The 26115-nt window shown below is 35.7% G+C and overlaps 3 protein-coding genes across 4 annotated transcripts; all 3 read left to right on the top strand.

The window, feature by feature from the left end:
• The first annotated feature begins 2569 nt into the window (after positions 1 to 2569).
• LOC124862485 (protein phosphatase 1 regulatory subunit 27-like) lies at positions 2570 to 4506 on the top strand. The gene is made up of 3 exons (XM_047356440.1): positions 2570 to 3250; positions 3374 to 3524; positions 3680 to 4506. The coding sequence occupies exons 1-3, from the start codon at positions 2824 to 2826 to the stop codon at positions 3798 to 3800; spliced, it is 699 nt and encodes a 232-aa protein (XP_047212396.1). The 5' UTR covers positions 2570 to 2823; the 3' UTR covers positions 3801 to 4506.
• A 406-nt stretch (positions 4507 to 4912) lies between these two features.
• LOC124862486 (mapk-regulated corepressor-interacting protein 1-like) lies at positions 4913 to 9489 on the top strand. Of its 2 annotated transcripts, none has more exons than XM_047356442.1 (5): positions 4913 to 5059; positions 5736 to 5839; positions 5924 to 6042; positions 8486 to 8590; positions 8708 to 9489. In XM_047356442.1, exons 3-5 carry the CDS (start codon positions 5940 to 5942, stop codon positions 8770 to 8772), a joined length of 273 nt encoding a protein of 90 aa, XP_047212398.1. In that variant the 5' UTR covers positions 4913 to 5059; positions 5736 to 5839; positions 5924 to 5939; the 3' UTR covers positions 8773 to 9489. The 2 variants fall into 2 exon arrangements, with proteins under 2 accessions (XP_047212398.1, XP_047212397.1); XM_047356441.1 differs by having other exon boundaries at positions 4914 to 5059; positions 5736 to 5822.
• An 11911-nt stretch (positions 9490 to 21400) lies between these two features.
• Positions 21401 to 25650, top strand: LOC124862982 (THO complex subunit 4-like). Its single transcript, XM_047357205.1, is given in 7 exon segments — positions 21401 to 21816; positions 23132 to 23290; positions 23393 to 23410; positions 23412 to 23541; positions 24638 to 24701; positions 25062 to 25245; positions 25339 to 25650. Coding segments are annotated over 7 exon segments (816 nt in total). The 5' UTR covers positions 21401 to 21570; the 3' UTR covers positions 25354 to 25650.
• Positions 25651 to 26115: the final 465 nt, after the last annotated feature.

Genomic DNA, 26115 nt, shown 5'->3' with positions numbered 1-26115 from the left:
GCTGCTTCTAATAATACAGCCTATAAAAAGTGCTCAGTGACAATAACAAAGATTAATCTAGTTAATAAAAGCCAACCCTGGACCTATAGGGTACATGACACCCCTGCTGCCAGCATATGAAGTTAATATGTTTAAAATTAGAATTTCAGCCACTTGGCATGTTTTTAACTTTTCATTTTGGCAATTTGGCAAATCATAACATGGACTTTAAAGGGAAACTTGGTCAGACAGGGTGTAGTCTGACTCTATGTATAGTCAGAGGTAACGTGTGAGACTTTCACTGATATGCAACAAACAAACAAAAGTTCACGTTTCTTTTTTGGTGAGGACATGTCTGCGGAGTGCCACTGGAGACGTTGAAAGGTGTGTCAGGAATACACTTGCAATGCCAAATAAGAAACTGTAAAACAGAACAGCTGCTTGAAGAACTCCCTCTCTAAACAGTCCATTGCCAGCCACTGACAATGACATTTAGGCTCCAGCTACACAAAGATAAGATCCTTTATTGTCCAATAGATTACATAAAATCATAATTTCTCCCTAACATTTTGCAAAAAAAGACAATACTCAAAAAAACTCTTAAAAACAATAAATTCTAAAAAGACACAATGGATAGAAAAATTCTGCACACCCCTACTAAAATGCTAGATTTTTGTCATCTAAAATAAGAGACTCACATAAATGGCATAAGGGGTTTCTCTGTCTTTAATGTGACATATATCCTGTAATTACCAGCAAAGAAAAACAACAAACCTGATGTAGAGAGAATTGCAAAGCTTGAAAAGTTCCAATGACCTGAATGCATGAGTGTGTACACCCTTAAACTAATACTTTGTCAATACACCTTTTGATTCAATTTCAGTATTCAGTCTTCTGGTATATATACATTGCAGCCATCAGTTACAGAGCATCTGACTAACTCTAAATAAAGTTCCGCTTTCCAAGCAGGATGTTCTTGACATTTGCTCATTTGCATTCATTCAAATGTTAGAAAGGATCAAAATAATCTTATTGCAATGAGGTATCAGTCAGAAAATGTACCCTGTAATGTAACTACATCACATACTCATTCATATTTAAAACCATATATATACAATATATTTACAGTCGAGAAGACTAATAAGATTTTTTTACAAAACCTGTATAACACTGTATCACTGTGTTCGTACTTGAGACAGGAGAAAGTTCAGGGTTGTAAATGTCTGCGTTTATAGCAACCATGTGACTTTTCAGGAGCATCTGGAAGGGGAGAGGGTACATCTAGTATTATTTCCCACTCATTGGTACAGGTCATTGGTTCAAGTATGCACTCTCTCATAAAACAGCCTTTCACTATTAACTTCTACTGGGGAGAGTGTCTTGAAATGTTTTTCACTCCACTTGCCTTTTGAATAGTATCTGTGTGGCATAGATTCAACATGGTGTCAGAAACACTCATCAGAGAGTTTGGTCCATATTGACATAATGACTATATGCAGTTTCTGCAGATTTCATTGCTGGAAGTGGTCACCCAAAGATGGATACAGGGTGAACAATAATACACTGGTAGGCTGTAGCATTTAAATAATGTTCAATTTGTACTAAGGGGTCCAAAGAGGGCCATGACAATATATCCCACACCATCATACCAGCAACAATCTGTTCTTGTCCACTACAGTGAGCCTGTGTGAATTGCAGTCTTCGTTTTCTGTTGTTAGCTGACAGGATTGGCAGTGTAGTCTTCGATGTGTTGTGCATTCAGAGATGGCGTTCTGCATACTTTGGTTATCTGGGATACTGTTGCATTTCTATCATGTTTTATATCACCATGGTCTAGTCTACCTATTGTCTTCTGGTCTCTAACATTAGTTTCTGAAATATTCAGTCAACCCATCTGGCTCCAACAGCCATGCTACATTCAAAATCACTTAAATCCTCTTTCTTTCCTATTTTGATGCCAGGTTTAAACTTCATGTTTTCATTGTATCTAACTTTCTCAATGCACTGTAGTGCTACTATGAAATTGGCTGATTTGCTATTTGTGTTCATCTTTGGCTAATTTGCCTTTCAAATATTTCATACAAAAGATGTCCTCAGAGTACTGCTACAAGCAGTCTAAGTAGTGATACTTAAACCACAGTTTGAGAACCATGGATGTAAGACATGTGTCATTCATGTTTCTTCACTTCAGGTCACTGCATGCAACCCAATCAAAAAACATGTCGCACTTAAGTCATGTGTAGTTTTTTACTTCTGTTTAGCTGTTCTGCATTTCTGTGTTTGGGATATATAAACAAAATACTTCAATACATATGACTCCTATCTGCTATGAAATTTATATTATAGCAGATATTAATCACAGTTGATTTGTTGTGTATGTGGGCACACTTAGTGTGTTTGTTCAAGGCAAGACTCCTGGGACAACTTTGTGGTTGTCAACATTTTTATGATCTAGGGGTGGTTACAGTGTCAGAGGACATACGACCGAAGTGGGTGGAGTCTGATGAGGGTCACTCATTTCTATGCTGAAGTCACTGGATATTAGGCCCTAAAATAGCACTACAGAGAGTATATAGGGATGCATTCCCAGTTGCCCCCTTAGACTACAATTCAGTGCAATAGCAGACATACTGTTGGACTAATTCTGATTCAGGGCGGAGAAAATTACCATTCGACAAGAGGACATAGACTGCTAAAAAACAAGGAGAATCAAGACTTTGAAGACTTGTACGGACACAGCGTGAAGGATACTGCTCATTCCTTTGATTGTTCTACCTCTTTGGATTTCTCATTTGCCTCCTTTTGATCTAAAAAGGAGGTGACAGAGCTGCGACAGCTGCAAAAATGAAGTACAACTACCTGGCACCAGTGTCCTCCTACACACGAAGTTCACAGTACACTCCGGTCTACCACTCGCCTTCCTACTACAGCCCCTCACATTACACGCCAACATCCACCTATGCCACTGTATCAAAGTACACCCCAACTGCACAGAGCAGCACTTATTACACCCCATCACTTTACACGTCCACTTACAAAGCTGCATCGACGTACATCCCTTCTTACAGCAAAGCTACAAGGTACACCTCAACACGTCGCACTCAAGCCCAGGAAAACTCTGCACCTGTAATACCTGTTGCCCCTGCAAAGAGGACTGTGCACTTCCCCAATGACATCATCTTCCAGGACATCGTCAGAAGAGGGGATCTGGAGCAAATTGGACGCTTCATGAGAGCAAGGAAAGTCCGTGTGGACACACTCTTCCACTCAGGTGAGCAAAATCTTTATCTACTTCAGGTATGCCTCCACTGCCATAATCTCGAAAACGATATTTAATAGCAGAAGCGCAATGTGCATATCCAAATGCATGGGACTGATTTTCGCATATGTGCAGGTATGGCTGCTCTGCATGAAGCCGTTCTGACTGGGAACCTGGAAGTGGTGAAGCTCCTGATTAAACATGGTGCCGACGTCCACCAGAGGGACGAGGACGGGTGGACGCCACTGCATATGGCCTGCAGTGATGGCTACCCAGAAATTGCCAGGTAGCATTCCTACATCACAGACAAACCCCTGAAACCACAACTACTTGGATATACAACAGCTGCATCTTGCTGGAATTAAAATTCCTCCCCAAAGAGATATTCACTCCTCATTTCTGCTCAATTCAGTAAAACTATTATTTTGCTTCTGATCCCAGGTACCTCCTGTTAATGGGAGCAAGCACCGAAGCGCAGAATGAAAGCGGAGAAAAGCCTGCAGACCTCATTGACCCAGACTGTAAAGAGCTGGCTAAACTGTTTGAGACAGGCTGCGTGTGAGCACACATGGACCTCAGTGAGGAATAAGACAAATACAATGAGTGGCAACACGAATCAAGTATTTTGCTGCAGCTTGTGCAATGTCACTAATCCTGGAAAGCAAAGTTCTGGTTCTGACTTTCAGAAGTGCAACTCATCTCAGAAGGATATCCATCTTTTAAATTATTGCTTTATACAAAACAAATGTTTTGCAGTTGAGTATTTTCTTTTACTTCATATTTGTAATAACTGCCATTTCAGAGCTGTAAATAACACTGTGTGACTACATATCCCTGAACCTAAATGTCTATCCCAGTAAATTCTAGTTCAGAACTAATCATTTATTTATTTCTGGAGAGATTTTGAGTGTTTATGTTGAAATCGTGTATCATTTGTCATTTTCTTATGTAGCTGAAAGCATGCTGCAACTATGTTTTCAAATAATAGCTAAATCTACTCAAGAATCGGGACTGATATCCAAGTATTTTGTACAATGTTTTGCATCCTCACTGCTGGGCAGAAAGAGGATCAATAAGATCGGTACAACCTCATTTTGTTGTTCAAAAAGCTTTAAAATGTAGGCTTTGTGTTGTGAGAGCTTGTGCAGCATTTTGACAAATGTATTACACTGTTTTCTGCTGTTAAAAGAAAAGTGAAGTCTTACAATTTTCAGTACAATTATTATTTTTGTACATTTTTATAAATAAAAGACTTTTTACAAATAAAATGCTGTAGCAGTTTTACTATGAAAAGCAAAATTGAGTGTCAACAAATGAAGCTATCAAATCCTAGTTCTTAAAGTCCTTGAGGAGGACATTAAAACTCAGTGCCCTTTAGCAACCTGAGACTGTCTGTCTGGTTTGGATATGTGATCAGAGTATAAAACAGCATTATATGAATGTGTGCACAACTGTGTGAATGTGTCCGTTACTGTACATCAGTATTAGCAGAAAGGAGAAGAAAACACATCACGTGTTTTACAATTGTTTAAAAAAAGAAGTTAAGGTGTTTAATGTGTTTCTCTGGAAATTTAGCTGTGACTTTGCAAAGAAATAATAACACTAATAATAATAATTATCATTATTATTTGTGTTTTGATGGCGATGTTTGTCGCTATCGTTGCATTTTATTTTTGTGTGATTTTTATTGGTTGTTTTCAAAGTTTTATATATCTCTTCCCGGAAGTGATTGGTTGGCATTGGCAACGATTTTTTTGTAGCTGCATCTTTCGGCGCACTTAGTCTTTCAATGAAAGAATAAAGGAGATAAATTTACAAAAGGTTTGTTGTTTATCGTAACGCTTATTTACAGGACAGCGTGCACGTACCATTATTATGGTGACCTTGCTCTAGTAAACGAGTTACCAGTAAAATTTCTGTTATTAGCTGCACCAAGCTAACGCTACAAGACAATGTAAATCGCCAGCTAGCTAGCTGAAATGCTACAGTTAGCTTGGTATGTTATGTTATGCTAGCTATGTTCTTGGATTTTGTTGGTGGGACCCAATAGAATTGCTGTTTGGTGATACACATACCAGAGAGCAATTTTGGTTAAGTTTAGTTTTAACGAGAATTTGTGATTACGTCTCTGTTACCAACTGCTAACAGCAGGGAAATTACTTCAGTCAAAACGTAAACAAAAGCTTATTTTTTGGCTAAACCCAAACGTTGCTTATTGATACAGAGGTTTTGGCCTGCGTAGCTTCAAATAAAATATTCCGCTCTGACAGCCACTAAATACTAGTACTGTGGCCACCCTTAAGTGTGGTTAATTATATAATCTAATTTATTTTGAAATGATTAGTCGTACGCTAGCAAGCAAGCATTAACTCTGGCTGTAAACTGGTATAGCCTATCGGATTAGATCAAGGTAAATCGCCTTAAATTGTATGTAAAACCAAAAAGGATTTCCAGTGTGATTTTAAAATACTTGTGATATTTTTTGTTGGGTTTTAAGTTTAGGATTTCGAATTTTTGCATCCCTTTAAATTCACTCACCACAGAGGAGCAAGGAGCGAGTACAGACTGCAAACAGAATGACCAGGTCTGCAAAAAGTTATGGTACTCAAGTGGTTTATAGTCAATTTTACTAAAAGAATAGTTTGCTGCTTAATTGCTGACTTTGTTCTGTGTATATGTGTGAAGCTCATCTGCTCCCAGGATGGTGAATAGTTACAAGAGGACCTCAAGCCCCAGATCCCCGACTAACAGTGGGGAGCTGTTTACTCCAGCACACGAGGAGAATGTGCGCTTTATACATGATAGTAAGTACATTATTCTAAAATGTATGTATCAAAATTCATGTGTAAATAACAAATAGTTTTTTTTTTTTTTTTATTCTTGGCTGTTTAAGACTAAAACTGAATTGTGTTGTCGACAAAAAATAAATCCCCCCCTGTTGAGTTTAAATGTTTCAAATTTCTTTTTCCTTTCGGCATCATGTTTTTTGCAGGCTGATGTGTTGCAGGGTAGTTTTCTTTCAATCGCTCATTGTCAACATTTCACACATGTTTAACCAGCTGATAACTAATATCAACTATCAACTACTAACCAACTGGTTGTGTAAATTTACTGTTCGGTGAATTATCAAACATTCACAAGCTTTTAGCTGCTGCTCCCATATCTTTGTTCGGATTTATTTGATGGTTTATATCTCTTTGGAACCTGTTGTTCTGGCTAAGAAGTGGTTGCTCCGTTGTCCATACCTAAATGTCTTTTCTGGGACTGCAGCTAAGGATTATTTTGCTAATTGATTAATCTATTGATTAATTGATTAATACTTGGATAGCAAAAAGTGCTTAATAGGAGTTTTTTTTTAAAGAATTTGAACCAGGTGAAACTAAAACTATGCCACTTGAGGACTACTGAGAGCCTATTTGCAGACAAAGAAGGATTTTCATCTTAAATACAAAATGTGTATATTTATTTGTACAGTTTTGGCTGAATTACTACTCTGAGTAGTTTTTTTTTTCAGCAAATGTCCTGTTTTAGAGTCTGTATACTCCAGTTAATAATTATTTAATCTGATTGATTATTTCAGCCCTAATCTTTTCTAAGTTTTGTCAAAAATGCTGAACCATCACTGAGACTGAGTCAGTCACAAAGATACTTACCCATTGTTAGGCAATCGTGGTTTGGTTCTTAGATTATGATTGCTTTTGTAATTAAGAGTTGGTTAAGAATGTGCTATACTTTTGACAATACTAGCAAAAATGTCCCACATGATTACTCAGTCCAGGTATTTTGAATATTTTCAAAGTTCTGTAAATCATCGGTCGTGGCAGATGGCCGCTCACACTGAGCCTGGTTCTGGTTCTGCTGGAGGTTTCTTCCTGTTAAAAGGGAGTTTTTCCTCTCCACTGTCGCTACATGTATGCTCAGTATGAGGGATTGCTACAAAGTCAACGCCAGTGACTGTCCACTGTCTCTACATGCTCATCCGGGAGGAGGGAATGCTGCAAGTCACTGACTGGATGCAATCTGCTGGGTTTCCTTAGATAGAAAAACGTTTTATCCAATTTGAGTAAAAAGTTAACTCCGACTGCACTGTTCAATTGTTAGTATTAATTGGAATGTATGTACCTGACTGTTGTGAAGAGCCTTGAGACAACATGTGTTGTGAATTGGTACTATATAAATAAACGGAATTGAATTTAATTGTATTTTACTCCTTGGGTTTACAGTTTTGAAAATCAGTCAGTAGCTTTTTTGGTTTTTCACAATGCAAGAGATAATCCAGCTTCAGATTACTACAAATACAATTCCTGGCATCAGAAAAGGGTGGAAGTCTGTATCAGATGACTTGCTTTTAGTCACAAACAGTTGTTTAGGAATTCATTATTGTTCCGAGAACTCGCCTAATGCAATCAGACTTGTTTCAGATGCAGTAAGACTCACATCTTTGCCTCACCACTACAAGGTCGGCCGCCTCCACTGACACGCCTACTAAATGCGTGTAAAAAAAAAAAAATAATTAATGGTTTATGACAGAGGCATGACTCCACAGTGAAAATTTTGAAAAAATCCACCCTGTAATTCAAGTAAATTTTGTCAATGGTGAATGGGAAAGACTCTGTCCAGATTGGGAATAAGAAAATTCAAACCCATTCTACTTCGACTGATATCTTTTCCAGTCTTTTTCCCTCGCACAATTGAAGATTTTCATCTTTAACCCGCACACAGCAGCAAATTTTATTGCCAACCAACTCACCCCAAGTATTGCAGACTGGTGCAGACTTTTCTCAAATGAAAATCATGGATGTGTTTAGTGTGTGTCCTCGTTATGTCAATGACCATTTGAGATTTGTTTTAACCTCCCTTAGCCATCCGGCTCATTGTGCACGGTGGGCCCCTGTTCAACCTGGTGGCAAATGGGCCTCTGTGTTATTTCATGTTTATGCCACAGGGAAAAAGAAGATTGTGTCTGATCTGCCTAATAAACGGGCATTTATTTTAAATTTTAAATTATGCCACTGGTGATTTCATTGAAATTATGTTTTTATACATATTATTCTATATGTATATGTTTGTTTTCTCTTCTGAATAATTTCAGTTATAATAAAAGGCCAGTTAATTGCAAGGTTTTTTACACATTTCTGCCAAAGGTGCGGACAAATGTGGCATGTGTCTTATAAAGATGAACTTGTTTTTGATCATCGTACTGTGTGACAACTATAATATCACCCCGTCATCTTTATTTTCTCCTAGCCTGGCAGTGTGTGCTCCGAGATATCAGATCAACACAAAATAGTGAACGCAATGAACGTGGACCTCAGGAGTATGTGGAGAAGAACCCAAATCCTAACCTACATTGTAAGTACCCAGTGTAAATTTAATATTAGTGTTTTTTTATTTATGTCTTTTTTTAATTAGTTGAATTAGGCAACTGTAGTCCAGTTACAACCTTGTCTTCCCTGTCTGCTTTTCCAGCTTTCACACCAGTGGACCTGAGTGACGTAAAAAAGCGCAACACACAGGACTCCAAGAAATCTTAGTTTTTTCTGTCATGTTCCTGTTACTTTTTTTTTTCATCCATTCTTCCTCAAGAACTTTTCATTTCTCTGCTCTCTGACAGCCAGAAACTTGACCCTGTTGGCAGGTCTAACACACAATACAATCTCATTTGTATACAATGGACCATATCAACCTGTTTCTGTTTTTCTTTTTCCCCTTGACCACTGACTAAAAACAAAACTTGGGGGTTTTGAGGGGAACAGATTCTTTCTTCTCATGTTTTCAGGTAACAAAGTCTTCATATTGATGCTCTTGGTGTGAATGAGACTGCATCAAGGGTTCATCAAAATACAACTGAAGCCCAGCAGGAAACAAAGACTGAAGTCTTAAACAACAGTACAACTACTTAGATAACTTTGGAAGAAATTGTAAAGAGGCTGACTTCTTTTCTGTTTCATTCTGGAAAATAGATTGATAAATTGTGAAACAGACACACTTTAATGGGCAAGAATTGGAAGCCAGTATAGAAGGCCGACCTTTTTATTAAACTATCTCTTGCCCTTTTATTTTGCAGCGTATACAGGCCTTGGTTAACACCTCTACTCAAAGCCTTGAAACAAACATGTTGAATAAAAGACTTTTACAGTACTCCTGCATGTATGTATCCTACAGGAATACTGATCAGATGTAGTTCCACATCACCGAACTGCATGAATTGTAATACTTCTACCCAACAATAAAACAAATACTGTGCTACATTTCTCTGTAATGCACAGGTGGCCTTTTTTCACTTTTTAAAATTTAAATTTGGGTAATGTGAAATCAATCACAAGGTGAAAAAAACGTTTGAAATTCAATTTTATTATATTAGTAATAAATCTCGAATTTCAAGTCTAATTGGTGATTTAGCTAAGCAAGATTTTGCGTTTCTGTTTGAATTCTTTATACAGACATATGGATCCAGAGACTATAGTAGATAGGAAGCTATTGGGGCTAGAAGTACTTGGGTGTAATATTACATTCACAAAATAATTTATAAAGATGTAAAAAAGGAACAAGGTTTGAATTATTAAGAAATAAAACTTTCTTTACTGAGGCTTCAAAATTGTACATGAATGAAAAAGGTCTAATGCAAAAATATTCACTTAATTTGTCATGTAACAACCACAAATATCAAAGTATTTTATTGGGATTTTACACGATGGACAAACATGGTCCATAATGGTGAACTTTATGCCTAACATTTGTGGCCTTTACAGAACTGTTGTATTTATACAGAGATTAAATTGCATATATATGTATCTACTAATTAGCTGACTTCTGAAGGCTATACACTGAGTTTGATTTAGAGGTATTAAAGTAAAGAGAGATACAAATGCTTTCCACATGTTTTAGTTTTTAATTTCTAGAAAGATATAAATAACCAACATGCTTTTCCTTCCACTACACAATTATGAGCTATTTTGTTTTGGTCTTTGACATAAAATCCCAACTAAATGCATTGAAGTTTGTGACAGTAATGTAACAAAACATGTTAAAGTTCAAGGGGTAAAAATAATTTCTTAAGACACTGTAAATGATGGTCTGATCAGTTGGCCAAACAGGGAGAGCCAAGTCAACTACAAGTCACAATCATAACTGAAGGATTTATGTGAACCCCCACTAGATAATTTGCAATAAATAAAAGCAAATCATGCCTGCTAGAGTTTTTAGTATTGCATTGGGGGTTGTGAACTTTCAAATTGCAAAAGTGCTTTGCAGTCATCTTTCTCATATAAAGCAGCTCATACAGAGATTGCTATATAGAGCAAAACAAGATTTGATCCAATTTGATTCATTTATCACTTATAAAAAAGTGATTGCTTGCTTATCAAATTTGCCATTAGATAGCAGCTATGTCAGCATTTATTTTTGGTTGGTATTCAATTACAATCTAAATGATTAGATAGGGGGTTAACCTTTTAAATGAATTATTCTTTCATTCATCTATCCATTGTCTATACCTGCTTGACAGTGCTGGGTCATGGGGGGAGCTGGTGTCTATCTCCAACGGTCAATAGGTGGGATACACTCTGGACAGGTCGCTAGTTCATCACAGGACAACACAGACAGGACTAAAAACCATACACACATTCATACCTAAGGGCAATTTAGAGAGACCAGTTGACCCAAGTAATGTTTTTGGACTGTGGGGATAAACTGGAGTGCCTGGAGAGAACCCACGCATGCACGGGGAGAACATACAAACTCTATTAAGAAAGACCCCCGGCCGGGATAATTTCAAATGATGTTAAATAATTTTATTTTATTAGATAGGTCTCAAATTGAGTAAACTACAGGGGGGAGGGACCTGGAGAGGCTGTAGTCGGTCTGAAAACGCTGGTCTACTTAGAACCCCACAGTGGTAGAAATTATTTACTTTTGGAAGTGGCAGTAAAAGGCATAAACTGGTATGTGACTGGTTCAGAATGGATACACAGGAGGACAATATGGACTTTGATGAATGGACGCCAGTAAGTAGAGGGAGAGGACGCGGAAGAGGCAAAGCAGAAGAAGGGAAATTGTTAGACAGCCAAAGGAGTAAAAGAGAGCTGGAAGAAAACAGTTCTGAAGAAGAGAGAGTAGTTAGGAGGAAAATCGGAAGGGAAGAATGTAAAATAATATTAAAGATAAAAAATGAAGAAGAAAAAGAGAACCTGAGTCCTATTTCACTATCTAGAGAAATAAAAAAAAGATAGGAGATGTTGAAATGGTGAAGGTCTTGAGAGATGGAAATATACTGGTGGTGTGTAAAACCAAAGAAGAAAGGCCTTACAAGTTGAAAACATTGACAGAGAGGAAGATTATAGGAGAAGATAAAATCGTTCGGGGTAATTTATGGCATTCCTCTGGAGGAAGATATAGACAAATTTAAAAAAAGCATTGTTGGTGCAAAGATAAAAAATCTCAAAAGACTGACTAAAAATGCAAATGGAGGAAGAGTAGGAAGCCTGTCAATTTTAATAGACTTTGAAGAAAAAGTGTTGCCACAAAATGTTAAAATAGGATATCTGAGTTTTTCTGTGAGGCCTTTCATTCCTCCACCACTAAGATGTTTTAAATGTCAGAGATATGGTCATATAGCAGCTGTCTGCAAAGGTAAACAAAGATGTCCAAAGTGTGGAGAAGATCACAGAATTGAAGATTGTGGGGAAGAAGTGCAGGAAAAATGTTGCAATTGTGGAGGGCAACATAGAGTTACATTCGGGGGATGTGAGGTAAGGAAGAAAGCAAAAGAAATTCAACAAATTAAGATGATTAAAAACATAAGCTATGCTGAAGCAGTCAAAATGTACAGAATGAAAGATCAAGGGATGAAGGTCAAATTAAGATTCCAGCTTATCAACAAAGAAAAGTAGAATCAGAGGAAAATGTTACAATGTCTGTGGAAAAATTTATATTATTTATAGCTTATGTCATTAACTGCACTGAACAGGCTAAACACAAAACGGAAAAGATTAAATAATAGTCAGAGAAGCAGAAAAGTTCTTAGGGTTTAAAGAAGGATCTTGGGAAAACATTAATAAAAAGTTGGAAACAGATGGAAGGCAAGGAGGAACCCCAGCTGATAGAAACATATGATAATATTACAGTGGAATGAAAGAAGCTTAATCGCTAATGAACAGGAATTTAAATGGTATATAGATGGAATTGAAGAAAAACCAGAAATTATATGTATACAGGAGACATGGTTAAAACCAAACCTAGATTTTGTGTTTAAAGGGTACAATAGTATCAGAAGGGATAGACAAGAAGGAAGTGGAGGAGGATGTGGAATATTTATAAAAGAAGGGATACAATATCAGATATTAGGAAAAGGTAAAAATGTAGAATACATAGTAGTTGAAATTTACAATAACAAAGAAAAATGTAAGATAATAACTTTTTATAATCCATGTAAAATATTATCATTCGAGTTGATGGATGAATTAATGGGATACTTAGAAGGAAAAGTAGTCTGGTGTGGAGATTTTAATGCTAACAACACATTATGGGGAAAATGTAATGATAAAAATGGACAAGTTATTGAAGAAATAATGGAAATAAAAAATTTGGTATGTATAAATGATGGAAGAGGAACAATAATTAATGTAAAAACAGGAACAGAGTCTGTGATTGATTTAACAATAGCATCAAATTGTTTAGCCAATAACTGTGAGTGGGACATTGACAAAGATACAACAGTAGGTAGTGATCATTACCCCATTAAAATCATAACAGGAATATTAATAAATAACAGGAATACAGGATTATATAAAAGATGGAACTTTAATAAGGCTGATTGGGAAAAATTTAAATATTTAAGTCAAAAGAAATTGGAAGAAATAGATGAGTCAATTGATATAAATAGTTTAAATATAAATATCTGTAAAAAAATCTTACAGGCTGGAGAAGAATCAATAAAAAAAGGAGGAAGAAAGAACAATAAAAAAATTGTGCCATGGTGGACAAAAGATTGTAGTGAAGTAATAAAATTAAGAAATAAAGCATTTAAGATGTTAAAAAGTAACCCAATTTATCAGAATCTAATTGAGTACAAAAGAAAGCAGGCAAAGGTAAGAAAGATTATTAAACATGCAAAAAGAGAATATTGGAGAAACTTTTGTAATACCGTAGGGAGAGAAACAAAAATTGACCAAATTTGGAAAACAATTAAAAGAATGAATGGTATTAGAAAAGAAGACTTAATGCGAAATAACGTAGATATAAATTTAATAAATGAACCATTTACACAAGTAGAATTGAACTTTGTTACCAGGAAAACAAAAAAATACATCACCTGGAAAAGATCAAATTTACTATATGATGATAGAACATCTTAATGACAAAGCAAAAGACAAAATATTAGAATTATACAATAAAGTCTGGGAGGAGGAAGATCTGCCACAGAGCTGGAAGGAAGCAATAATTATTCCAATAGCTAAACCAGGAAAAGATAACACAAAACCAGAAAATTAGACCGATCGCATTAACATCAAATATTTGTAAAATAATGGAAAAAATTATTAATAATAGATTAACATATGATTTAAATATTAATGGGTATATATCTAGAAATCAAAATGGGTTTCGAAAAGGGAGAAGCACAAATGACTCTGCATTATGTTTAGAATATGAAATAAGGAGAGCATAAATAAACAAAGAAAATGTAGTAGCTGTATTTTATGATATAGAAAAAGCTTATAACACGGTGTGGGTTGAAGGATTATTAATTAAATTAAATAAAATGGGTATTACTGGAAAAATGTTTAACTGGATTAAAGATTTTTTATCAAATAGAACAATACAAGTAAGAATTGGTCAAGAATTGTCAGGAAAATATAATAGATAATGGTACTCCTCAAGGAAGTATTATAAGTCCGTTATTGTTTTCTATAATGATAAATGATGTATTTAAAAATATTGGTAAGGAAGTCGGTTGCTCACTATTTGCAGATGATGGAGTTATATGGAAAAGGGGTCGTAATATCAAACTTATTGAAAAGAAAATACAGGATGAGATTATTAGAATAGAACAATGGGCAAATCAATGGGGATTTAAATTCTCAGTAGAAAAAACAAAACTAATGGTGTTTACACAGAAAAGGAAAAGAGAAAATATAAAACTAAAATTATACAATCAAGTTTTAGAACAAGTAAATAATATAAAATTTTTAGGTATATGGTTTGATGAAAAAATTATATGGAAAGTACATATAGAAAGAATCATAGATAACTGCAAATAAATATTAAACATTATGAGATGTATGGCTGGTATTGATTGGGGAGCAGATCAAACATAATTAAAAATAATTTATACAGGATTAATTAGATCAAATATTGATTATGGAAGTATAATTTATGGATCAGCAGCAAACACTCATCTTATAAAATTAGACAATATACAACATCAAGCTTTACGAATTTGTACAGGAGCAATCAGAACCAGTCCAATAGCAGAACTCCAGGTAGAGATGGGAGAGATGCCATTAGATCTAAGAAGGAAACAGTTAGCTATAAATTACTGGATAAACTTACAAAGCAATAATCCAGATCATCCCACACGTGATATTTTAAAACCATGCTGGGAAAAAGAAAAAAAACAAGTTAAGAGTTTTGGTTGGATTATCAATAGTATAGCAGAAGAATTTCAAATATATGAAAAATAAATAAATTCAATGTTGCCTTTGCCAGTAGTGCCACCGTGGCTATTACCAGAAGCAGTGGTGGATATGGCATTGATGGAAAAGAAAAAGGATACGAAATGTAGTTTAGATTCAAGTATAATACAAGAATATATAAACAATTACTATCATTATGTCCAGATTTACACAGATGCATCAAAAACAGATGAAAAAATAGGAGTAGCATTTATAATACCAGAATTTAAAATAAAAGTAGGAAAAAGAATTACAGATGGATTATCAATATATTCAGGAGAATTATTAGCCATATTGTTAGCAGTGCAGTGGGTGGAGGATATAAAACCATTAAAAACAATCATTTGTTCAGACTCAAGTTCAGCATTATTAAGTTTAAAACATAATCATTCAGTGGGTAGACCAGATATTTTGTTGGAAATAAAACATACTTTATTTAGAATACAAAGAATGGGATTAATATTAGTGTTTTTATGGGTACCAGCACATGTAGGAGTTGGAGGGAATGAGATGGACAGGATAGCAAAGAAGGCAACACAAAACAACATTAGCTTTATAATTAATATTAGTAGGTCAGAGGCAAGAAATATAATTAAACAGAGAATCAGGAAAGAGTGGCAAAAAAGGTGGGATGAAGAAAAGAAAGGAAGATGGTTTTACAGAATCAACAAGATAGTAGGAGAAGTAAGAACAGGAAGAAGGAGCAGAAAAGAGGAAATATTAATTACAAGATAAAGAAACATAATACAGAAAAATGTGATTATTGTGGAGAGGAGGAAACAATAGAACATGTAATATTGAAGTGTCAGAAATAAGAACAAGAAAGAACAATTTTAAGGAGAGAATTTGAAGGTATTAAAGACATTTTTATTTTGAGAGATACTTTGCAAAGACGTTTAGGTAGCAAGCATATTCAAATTATAATTAGATTTTTCAAGAAAACTAAATTAATAAATAGAATTTGATTGTTGTAATAGTAAATAAGATTTAAAACCACGAAGAACCACAATCCATACCAGTCAGTGGCGGTAATGCACATCTTCAAGTTATTTGCCAACCGCCAAAAAATAACATAGAAGAAGAAGAAGAAGAAGAGGGCGCGTTTTCGGCCTCGGTTGGAAGCGAAACTGATGGGAGACGGTGGTTGTCGGTGGTGAGACTACGTCGAAGAAGAACGTTTTGGGTGCGGCCGCTGGGAAAAAACAAAAATAGAAATATATCGGATTCGGAAAAGGGTGGATTTGGGCATAAACTGGTATGGGAATGGTTCGGTTGGAAATGGAGACAGGAAATGAGGAAGGACAGGGATTTTGAAGGGTGGAAGCCAGCTGGGAGAGGAAGAGGGAAAGGACGTGGAAGAAATAAATAGATGAAGGAAAGGGGAGATTGGTGAATTCCAAGGGTAGCAAGCAGAGGAATTGGAAAGGAAGCAGTTCAGAAGAAGAAAGGATAGTAGGAGAAAAGTTATGAGGGGAGGAATTTAAAATAATATGTAACTTTAAAGAACGAGGAGAAAAGGATAACATCCAGCCCCATTGTGGTGTCAATAGAGATTAAAAAGAAAATTGGAGATTTTGAAATGGTAAAGATTTTGAGAGATGGAAACTTATTGGTAGTTTGTAAAAATGAAGAACAAAAGAACAAGGATTTAAAGGTGGATAATATCTGCAAGAAAACGGTGTTGGAGAAAAAAATCATGGGAGAAAATAAAAAAATTAGAGGAGTGATTTATGGAATCCCTCTAGATGAAGATCTTGATAAAATTAAGAGAAGTATTATTGGTGCAAAAGTGAATAACTTGAAGAGATTGTCAAAAACAATAAATGGAGAAAAAGTAGGAAGTATGTCAATCTTCATTGAATTTGACGAAAAAGAGTTGCCACAAAACATTAAAATAGGTTATCTCAGCTTTCAGGTTAGACCTTATATCCCTCCACCACTTCGTTGTTTCAAATGTCAAAGGTATGAACACATAGCAGCAGTTTGTAAAGGGAAGCAGAGATGTCCAAAATGTGGTGAAGATCACAAGTTTGAAGAATGTAAAGAAGAAGTACAAGAAAAATGTAACTGTGGAGGGCAACATAGAGTTACGTATGGAGGATGTGAAGTAAGGAAGAAGGCAAAAGAAATCATACAGATTAAAATGACTAAAAACATAAGCTCTGCAGAAGCAGTTAAAAATGTGAAGGAACAGAAAACAAGAAAGATTGAACAAATAGCGAATCAAATTCCACAGCAAAGCAAAGTACAGTCAGAAGAAAATGTTACAATATCAGTAGAAAAACTAATATTATTTGTAGCATATGTTATCAACTGTACTGACCAAGCAAAGCATAAAACTGAGAAGATTAAAATAATAGTGAGAGGAGCTGAAAAGTTTTTGGGGTTTAAGGAGGGATCGTGGGAGAACATAAATAAAAAGTTGGAGGTAGATGGGAGACAAGGAACATCTGGTGAAAGTACATGTTAATATTACAATGGAATGCAAGAAGTTTAATCGCTAACGGACAAGAACTTAAAGGTTATATTGATAGTCTTGAAGAACAACCGAAATTATTTGTGTTCAGGCAAACATGGTTAAAACAACATTGGATTTTGTGATAAAAGGATATGATGGTGTAAGAAGAGATCGACAGGAGGATGTTGAATATTTATAAGCAAGGGATACAATATCAGGTATTGGGGAAAGGAAAGAACTTGAATATCTCAGTAATTGAGATATGTGAACAATGAAGGTAAATTTTAAATAATATAAATTTTTATAATCCAATTGTAAACATTGTCAATTGAAATAATGGAGGCGTTAAATGAATATTTGGAAGGGTAAGTAAAGCTAATTTGCGTGTGGAGATTTTTAATGCAAATAGTTACATTGTGGCTCGGTAATTTGTAATGATTAAAAATGCGGCCCACGTGTATAGAAGAATATAATTGCGCAAATAAAAAATTCTAGCTATGTTCTTATGAGGTTTGATGGTGGAGGGAACAAGAAAGAATCAATGCTAAGAACAGCGGATTCGGAATCAGTTATTGAATTTAACAATGGTTTCAATGGTTAGCTGAGTCAGCGTGTGACGTTAGGGCATTGATAAAATCTCAACAAATACGGTAGTGATCCATCTATTCCCACTTACAATAAGAGTAGGATTAACTTTAATAATAGGAATATAAATGTCAATAAAAACTAAATTTTAATAGGCAGCCTGGACTCAAATTGTAGATCACTTGAGTCAAATAAACTTAGAGAAAGTAGATATGAGCACTGGATATAATTGATGAAAATTAAAAAAATTGTCCATTGTAAGGGTAATCATGGGAAGCAGCAGCTAATTCTATAAAGAAGCAGGGTGTAAAGTCAGTAAGAAAATGGTACCATGTGGACAATGAATGTAAAGAAGCAATAAAGTTAAGAAATAAAGCATTTAAGGTACTAAAAGGAAATCCAATTTATACGAATTAATTGATTATAAAAGAAAGCAAGCAATAGTAAGGAGACTTATAAGAAGGTAAAAGAGAATATTGGAGAAATTTCTGTAGCACAATAAGGAAAGAAACAAAATAGAAAAATTTGGAAAATAATTAAAAGATGAATGGCATAAAGAGAGAGTTGAATTCTATATTAAAAATAAATAATATTAATATAGTAAAGATGAAGTAAAGTTGAAATTGGCAAGAATATTTAGTAAAATTAACAGTTCAAATAATATTAGTGAAGAGGGAAGAAAAGGAAGAGAAAATACAAACTTATATATAAGATGTATTACAGATGTTTGAAGAAACAATAATTTGTTAAATGTTGAATTTACAAAAGCTGAATTAAAATTATGCACTTAGGAATACAAAATACAGCACCAGGTAAAGATCAAATTTGGTACAGATGATAAGGCAACTTGGTGGAAAATCGAAAAGATATAATATTACAATTATATAATAAAATATGGGAGGAGGGAAAATTACCACTGAGCTGGAAGGAATCAATTATAGTACCAATAGCTAAACCAGGAAAAGATGAATCAACTCCAGGGAAATTATAGACCAATAGCCTTAACATCAAATCTATGTAAAATAATGGAAAAAAATGATTAATAGTAGACTAGTATATTATTTAAATAATAAAGGATATATGTCAAAGTATCAAAGTGGTTTTAGAAAAGGGAGGAGTACTAATGATCCAATGCTATGCTTAGAGCATGAAATTAGAAGAGCACAGGTAAATAAAGAAAGTGTAGTGGCAGTATTTTTTGATATAGAAAAAGCATATGATATGATGTGGGTGGAAGGATTATTAATTAAATTACAAATACTGGGCATTAAAGGGAAAATATTTACATGGATCAAAGACTTTTTAACAAATAGGAAAATACAAGTTAGAATTGGGGAAGTGATCTCAGGAAATATATAGTAGAAAATGGAACTCCACAGGGGAGTATTATAAGTCCATTATTGTTTTCAATTATGATAAATGATGTATTTAAAGATATTGGAAAAGTAATGGGATGTTCACTTTTTGCAGATGATGGAGCTGTTTGGAAAAGAGGAAAAAATGTAGATTTCATTGTAAAGAAATTACAAGAGGTTATTATTGAAATAGAGAAATGGGCGTTACAATGGGGATTTAAATTTTCAGTTGAAAAAAACCAAAGTAATGATATTTAATCAGAAAAAAATAAACAAGGAAATAAAATTAAAATTATATAACCAAGAATTAGAGCAAGTAAAGTATCTAAACTTTTTAGGATTATGGTTTGATGAAAAACTAAAATGGAATATACATATTCAAAAAGTTGTTGATAAATGTAAGAAAATTTTAAATATTATGAGATGCTTGGCTGGCAGTGATTGGGGAGCAGATAGGAAATCACTAAACAGATTTACACAGGAATGATAAGATCTAACATAGACTTTGGTTGTATAGTTTACGGTTCAGCAGCTAAAACACATCTGGTTAAATTAGACATTATCCAACATCAGGCATTAAGATTATGTACTGGAGCATTTAAAACTACACCAACAGCAGCAATAGAAATAGAAATGGAAGAAATGCCGTTAGAGTAAGAAGAATAAAACTAGAAATAAATTATTGGTTAAATTTACAAGGTACTAACTTGGATCATCCAATTTGGGAAATTTAAATCCATGTTGGGAAAAAAGAAAAGAAAGAACATGAAGAGTTTTGGATGGACAATTGAAAATAAAGTAAAAGAATTTAAAATGATTGATTTAGAAATGAGTCAAACATAACCAATGATCAATTATACCACCATGGATTCTACCAGAAGCAACAAGTTAGATATGTCATAATGGAAAAGAAGCAAGAGAAATCTTCCATAGTAGATAGTTATTCAGTACATATACATTTAAATAATTATTATAGATATATTCAAATATATACAGATGCATCAAAAATACATGGAAAAGTAGGAATAGCTTTTGTAGTACCAGAATTCAATCTAAAAATAGGAACACGAATTACAGACGGCTTATCAGTATACACAGGAGAAATATTGCTATATTATTAGCTTTACAATGGGTAGAAGACATAACCATTAAAAACAGTCATTTGTCAGATTCAAAGCTCTCATTATTAAGTTTAAATATAATCCATCAGATAGTAGGATGGATATTTTATTAGAAATATTCATACATTATACAGAATACAAAAAATGGGCTTGATAGTATATTTGTGTGGGTTCCAGCACATATAGGAGTAGAAGGAAACGAGAGGGCAGATAAAATAGCAAAGAGGATAATTCAAAATCCTATTAGTTTTATAGTTTAAAACAAGTAAATCTGAGGGAAAGAGTTTTGTAAAGGAAAGCTGATGGAAAAATGGCAAAAAAGGTGGGATGAAGGAAAAACAGGAAGAGGTTTTATAAAATCAGAAGATAGTAGGAGAAAGAAGAATGGAAGATGAATAGAAAGGAGGAAAGAGTGATAACAAGGTTGAGATTTGACATACAGGACTTAATTACACTTTTTAAAATTCAAAAGCATGATACTGGTAAATGTGACTACTGTGGAAAATATTGAACAATAGAACATGTTAGATTAGAATGTCATAAATATGAAAGAGAAGAAGAATATGAGAAGAGAGTTGAAGGTATTAAGGAAAAGGTTAATTTATTAATATTTTGAGGAAGAATTTAGGGAGTAAACATGTACAATATGATTCGTTTTTTAAAGAAAACAAAATTATTTCATAGAATTTGATTATAGTAGATAAAATTGTGAAGTATGGAGGATATAGAAGGGTAGAATACAATGTAATGTGTAAGTATGTCTATTTGTATATATACATATAGGTAAATATATTTAGTTATTTAATTTGTAGAATTAAACATATATATATATAAATAGATAGACCGACACGAACCACACTCCATACCAGTAAGTGGCGGTATGCTACTAAACGTTTGTTGCCAACCGCCATAAAACCAACAAGAAGAGAAGAAGGGCGCGTTTTCCCTTTCAGTTGATGTGGTACGTCTTGACGTCAGAGTACGACGGTTACGTAATGAGCCTGTTTATCTTGTGTGGCTGTTAGCTTATTGTGTGTTCAGTCGTCGGTGCAGTGCTGTAAAAGGCTAGGCAGAGGGACCAGCACAGTCTAGGTGTACATTTTAAATTTTCCATAGCATTTAGTATTATTGGGGCAGCATAATGACCGATAAAATGGATATGTCTCTAGATGACATTATCAAGCAGAACAGGCAGCAGAGAGGTGGAGGCCGGGGAGGAAGAGGCCGAGGCCGCGGAGGCTCAGGCGGCGGCCGGGGAGGAGGCCCCGGGCGGCTAGGAGGCGGCGGCAGCGGTGGAGGTTTTGGAGGCCGAGGCGGCGGATCTGGCCCCATGAGGAATCGACAGAACCTGAGCCGCGCTAGAGGCAGACCGACGCCTTACAGCAGGGTATGAGAATGTTAGAGGAATAAGCGGTCAAAGGAAAAAAAAACCTTCGACACAGCTGAAAATTCCCGGTTAACGTCCTTCAGTTTGCTTCCTAGCTAATCCTCTTGCTAGCTTGCTAAGTTAAGCGAAAAATGAAAACTAGCCGCCGAGTTATCCCTCATGGGAAAGCTCAGTAGTTTGCGGTTACGCATAAATGGAAGTTGTTTGTATAACGCGTCCCTTCTCCCACAAGCCAAATGTTTTACACCAGTCTCCAAGAAGAGTGGATGTCTTGGGCCTTAACGGCGCCATTTTGAATCGAGCGCCGAAATTTATGGCCTATGCGTTGAAGGCGACGACTGATCCCCATCTCACGTTGGAAGGAAGAAAACAATGTCATCGAGAAAGCTGACCCAGAGATGAGTTATCACTGCTAACATGAACGCAGCGTTTCTCCATGTTCGTCGACCAGAGGGCCTTTTGTTCTAGGAGTGGCTGGCGGGTTTGTCGAGGCCTGTTTCTAGGCTTTTCAACCACCGTGCCTGCTCCTTGTGGATGTAAAAGTGGACTTTAACCCCCTGATAAATTCCATAAGAAAATGTTTCAGTCTTTAGTTATTAAAGAGTGCAGTAAAAACCCAAACAAAGCCCCAGCCAAAATGGCGTGGTCTCAAAATGGACGCTCACAAAAGCCACGCTTGTAAAGAGAAGGGTATGAGACCCCATAGTTTTTTTTCTCCACAATATGGACATTATCAACGTTTACGAGACGCCAAAGAACTCTCCGGTGGTCGAGGACGGGCTGCTCATCGCTGGAAACGGCTGCTTCAGATGGAGCCCCACTGTGTGTTTCCCCGGAGCCTTTCTGGAGGGCCCTTCTGAAGGCGGCGCAGATGGCAAGATAACAATGGGATCTTCTGGTAGCTAGTCTGGGGAGCTTTTCAGGTTTAGCTTTTTGGGTGGGTGTGGGATGTTGGAATTCAATTTGCATTGTTTTGACTTTATTGACAATAAGCTGTCAGAATTTGATCAGATTTTGTATCTTGCTAAAGATCAGTCTATAAAATCTTTTTGTGAATTGTAATTGTACATACATCCCCTTGCTTTCTGTAAACAATCTTGTCTGCCTGAACTGATTCACTTGCTTGTAGTGATGGGGTGGGCAGGGAACATCTTGGGGACCAGCCCCTTTCTTCCATTAAGGGAACTGACCACCCTGGCCATGTTGGAAGGGGAGCCCCTGCTTGCCCCAACACCCAGCCCTGTGGACTCTGTGATTGACAGTGAGGCAAGGGGATCCTGAAGTCAGCAGGTGCGTTCTCTTTCATCTGTTGCAGCCTAAACAGCTCCCCGACAAGTGGCAGCACGACATGTTCGACAACGGCTTCGGAGGCTTTAATGGTAATGCCGGGGGTGGCGGAGGAGCAGGTGTGGAAACTGGAGGGAAGCTGTTAGTCTCCAATCTGGACTTTGGTGTTTCAGATGCAGACATTCAGGTATGTTACAATTTTTTGTGCTTGTGGTATTTGGTTGCCTTTGCTGCCAATGCTCATGTGGATGGAAAAATAACTTTTTGTGGTTTTGTGGATTTTTTAAAGGAACTTTTTGCTGAATTTGGGAACTCTGAAAAAAGCTGCTGTTCATTATGACCGCTCTGGAAGAAGCCTGGGAACAGCTGATGTCCACTTTGAGAGAAGGGCAGATGCACTTAAGGCCATGAAGCAGTACAATGGCATCCCACTTGATGGTACGGTTCATATTCAAGCACATTATGTTCATAATTTCAGTTAACAAAAGTCATAGTATTGGTCTTATTTATGACCACAATTTTGGTGTATAGTTAGATCTGAGTGTGTTCATTCATTTGCTTCTTTCCTTTGTTGTGGAAATGATTGTATTTCTCTTTGATTTGTATTTATAGCACAGGGATTTTGATATTATAGCTCTGTGACAAAATTGTCCATTAATGGAGAGAAAGTTTTATTAATTTTCTAACTATGGTCCTATGGGGTAAGAACGCTGTCAAAAACAATGTGTATGTAAAGATGGAAATGTGTGCATATTGGTTAATAGTTGTGCATAAGTAAAATCCAAAAGAGGTATTATATATTTTCTCTATAAGAATACAAAATAAAATGTTACAGCTTCAAGAAATTACAACACAAAGTTCAAGTTTACAGTTGTAGTTTATTCTTTATGAATACAATATTCTATAACAGTTTGTGAATACGATTTATTTTCTATGAGAATACAAATTTACATCAGCGACTTGGTGTAAATTCGTATTCTCATAGAAAGAAATCGTATTCACAAACTGTTATAGAATATTGTATTCATAAAGAATAAACTACAACTGTAAACTTGAACTTTGTGTTTGTAATTTCTTGAAGTTGTAACATTTTATTTCGTATTTTATATAGAAAATATACAATACCTCTTTTGGATTTTACTTATGCACAACTATTAACCAATATGCACACATTTCCATCTTTACATACACATTGTTTTTGACAGCATTCTTACCCCATATGGTAAAGTCAACTTTAAAGAGTGCGCCCGGGTATCCTTTCATAGCCTGTGGGCCTCATCTGACCCTTTTCTAGATGTCCTGATCAGCCTGAAAGAAACTGTGACTTTAACGTGGATAGGGTGGTGATTGTAAAAATCAGTCTGAGATGCTTTTATTTTGTAACTTGCTTTTATTTTAAGGCTATGTGATGTTAACAACACTATGTTGCTAATTTCCCATTGGGGTCCATTAATCGCTGAAACTTGTTACGGTTATGATGGTTTTTAACTCCACAATGTTTTACCTATGTAAAGTGGTCTCTTTGTCCTTTTAGGGCGACCAATGAACATACAGCTTGTCACATCACAGATCGACACGCAAAGGCGGCCTATGCAGGGGTAAGTGACAGGTGGTCTTCTTTGATGATAAACAAGGCCTTGTGGTCATTTCATACCATGTTGGAATTTAACCCATTTTATTTGCTTTGAAGCAAATTCTTTGGTTCTTATGTACTTACACCATTATGCATCATTTTTATGTATTCATTTGAAAGTATTTTCAGTTAATGTATATTTAGTGGTATATTTTCTCAACACTTTATGGCTCTGATCCCCATTTAGGCCACTTGATTATGGGACCTGATCGATCTAAAATAACTCAAAGCAACTTCCTGTTTGTGGAAAATGACCAGCTCCAATTGGAGAAATAATGGTGCATTGGATGCCATAGCTAATGCTTTTTATCTTTTTGTTTTTCAGGCTGAACAGAGGTGGTGGGGGGGGTGTGAACAGAAGTCGTGGCTTTGGCGGCATGCAGAGAGGTCGAGGTGGTCGTGGGGCAGGCGGCTCCCGAGGAAGAGGACGAGGAGGTCGAGGTGGTGGAAGCAAGCAGCAGCTTTCAGCAGAGGAGCTTGATGCACAGTTAGATGCCTACAATGCCAGGGTATGTCTGGCTCTTTAAAATAGAGTGCCTCTTATGTAGTATTGAAATGTTTTACTGCTGTGCTAACATTTCTTTTTTTCTTCCCTTTACCAGATGGACACCAGTTAAGAGATTGAAGCTCTCCCTAGTTGTCTTCCCTTCCTTTCTGTGCAGAAGGGGATGGTTGTTACAAATGTCCAGAACATTTTACACATGCTTGTCTTCTGATGTGATTTGAAAGTGTTCCAGCCTCTTATTTTAAATACTCCAGTGTTTTTTACCTGTATTTTCTTTTTTTTTTTTTTTTTTTTTTTTGATGAAAAAGGGATTTTGACTGTAGGTTTTTGAACTGGCCTTTCCCAGTTCGTCTTTGCCCTGTAGTTAATGAAACTTGTAATAAAAACCTGCAGTGTATATTAACCAAGAGTCTTGTTTTGTGCATTGTATTTATTTCTATTTGTAATGTCTGGTTTGTTCACATTTGATGTTCAATCACAAATTGGGAAAATAATTCCTTGCTACTGAAGGCTGAATGTTTTTGATTGTGTATTTGGGTTTCTTGTGGGAAATAATTAATTCATAAGGCTATTTGGATCATGGCCAGTACTTTGAAGTTAATAGATTTGAAAAGGCTGCTATGCTATCATACGGCCACTAGGTGTCGTCTGATACCAATGTTCATCAGGCCTAGTGTGGTCTATCGGCACCAGATCTCTGCATCCAAATTAGGCGATGTACAAGAAACGTATTAGTTCTGATGGTGTTTGGGTTAAAATTGATTTAATCGTGACATGAACAGTTTAAACTGAAAACTTGAAACTCAAGAAAGGTGTGGGTTGTAGAGTTTCCGGAAGCATTTCCTTTAAAGAGTCACTTCCGGTAACATTTTCA

The sequence above is a fragment of the Girardinichthys multiradiatus genome, chromosome X (assembly GCF_021462225.1).
Source record: "Girardinichthys multiradiatus isolate DD_20200921_A chromosome X, DD_fGirMul_XY1, whole genome shotgun sequence".
Lineage (NCBI taxonomy): Eukaryota > Metazoa > Chordata > Actinopteri > Cyprinodontiformes > Goodeidae > Girardinichthys > Girardinichthys multiradiatus.
Note: the sequence above shows the minus strand (reverse complement) of the source record. Positions and strands in the feature narration are given on the sequence as shown.

Excerpts from the sequence above, each read along its gene's own strand:
- LOC124862485 (XM_047356440.1), top strand. The coding sequence starts at position 2,824 with ATGAAGTACAACTACCTGGCACCAGTGTCCTCCTACACACGAAGTTCA. Across the intron at positions 3,251-3,373 it reads GGACACACTCTTCCACTCAG|GTATGGCTGCTCTGCATGAA; the intron begins GTGAGCAAAATC and ends GCATATGTGCAG. Across the intron at positions 3,525-3,679 it reads GGCTACCCAGAAATTGCCAG|GTACCTCCTGTTAATGGGAG; the intron begins GTAGCATTCCTA and ends TTCTGATCCCAG.
- LOC124862486 (XM_047356441.1), top strand. Across the intron at positions 6,043-8,485 it reads TGTGCGCTTTATACATGATA|CCTGGCAGTGTGTGCTCCGA; the intron begins GTAAGTACATTA and ends ATTTTCTCCTAG. Across the intron at positions 8,591-8,707 it reads CCCAAATCCTAACCTACATT|CTTTCACACCAGTGGACCTG; the intron begins GTAAGTACCCAG and ends CTGCTTTTCCAG.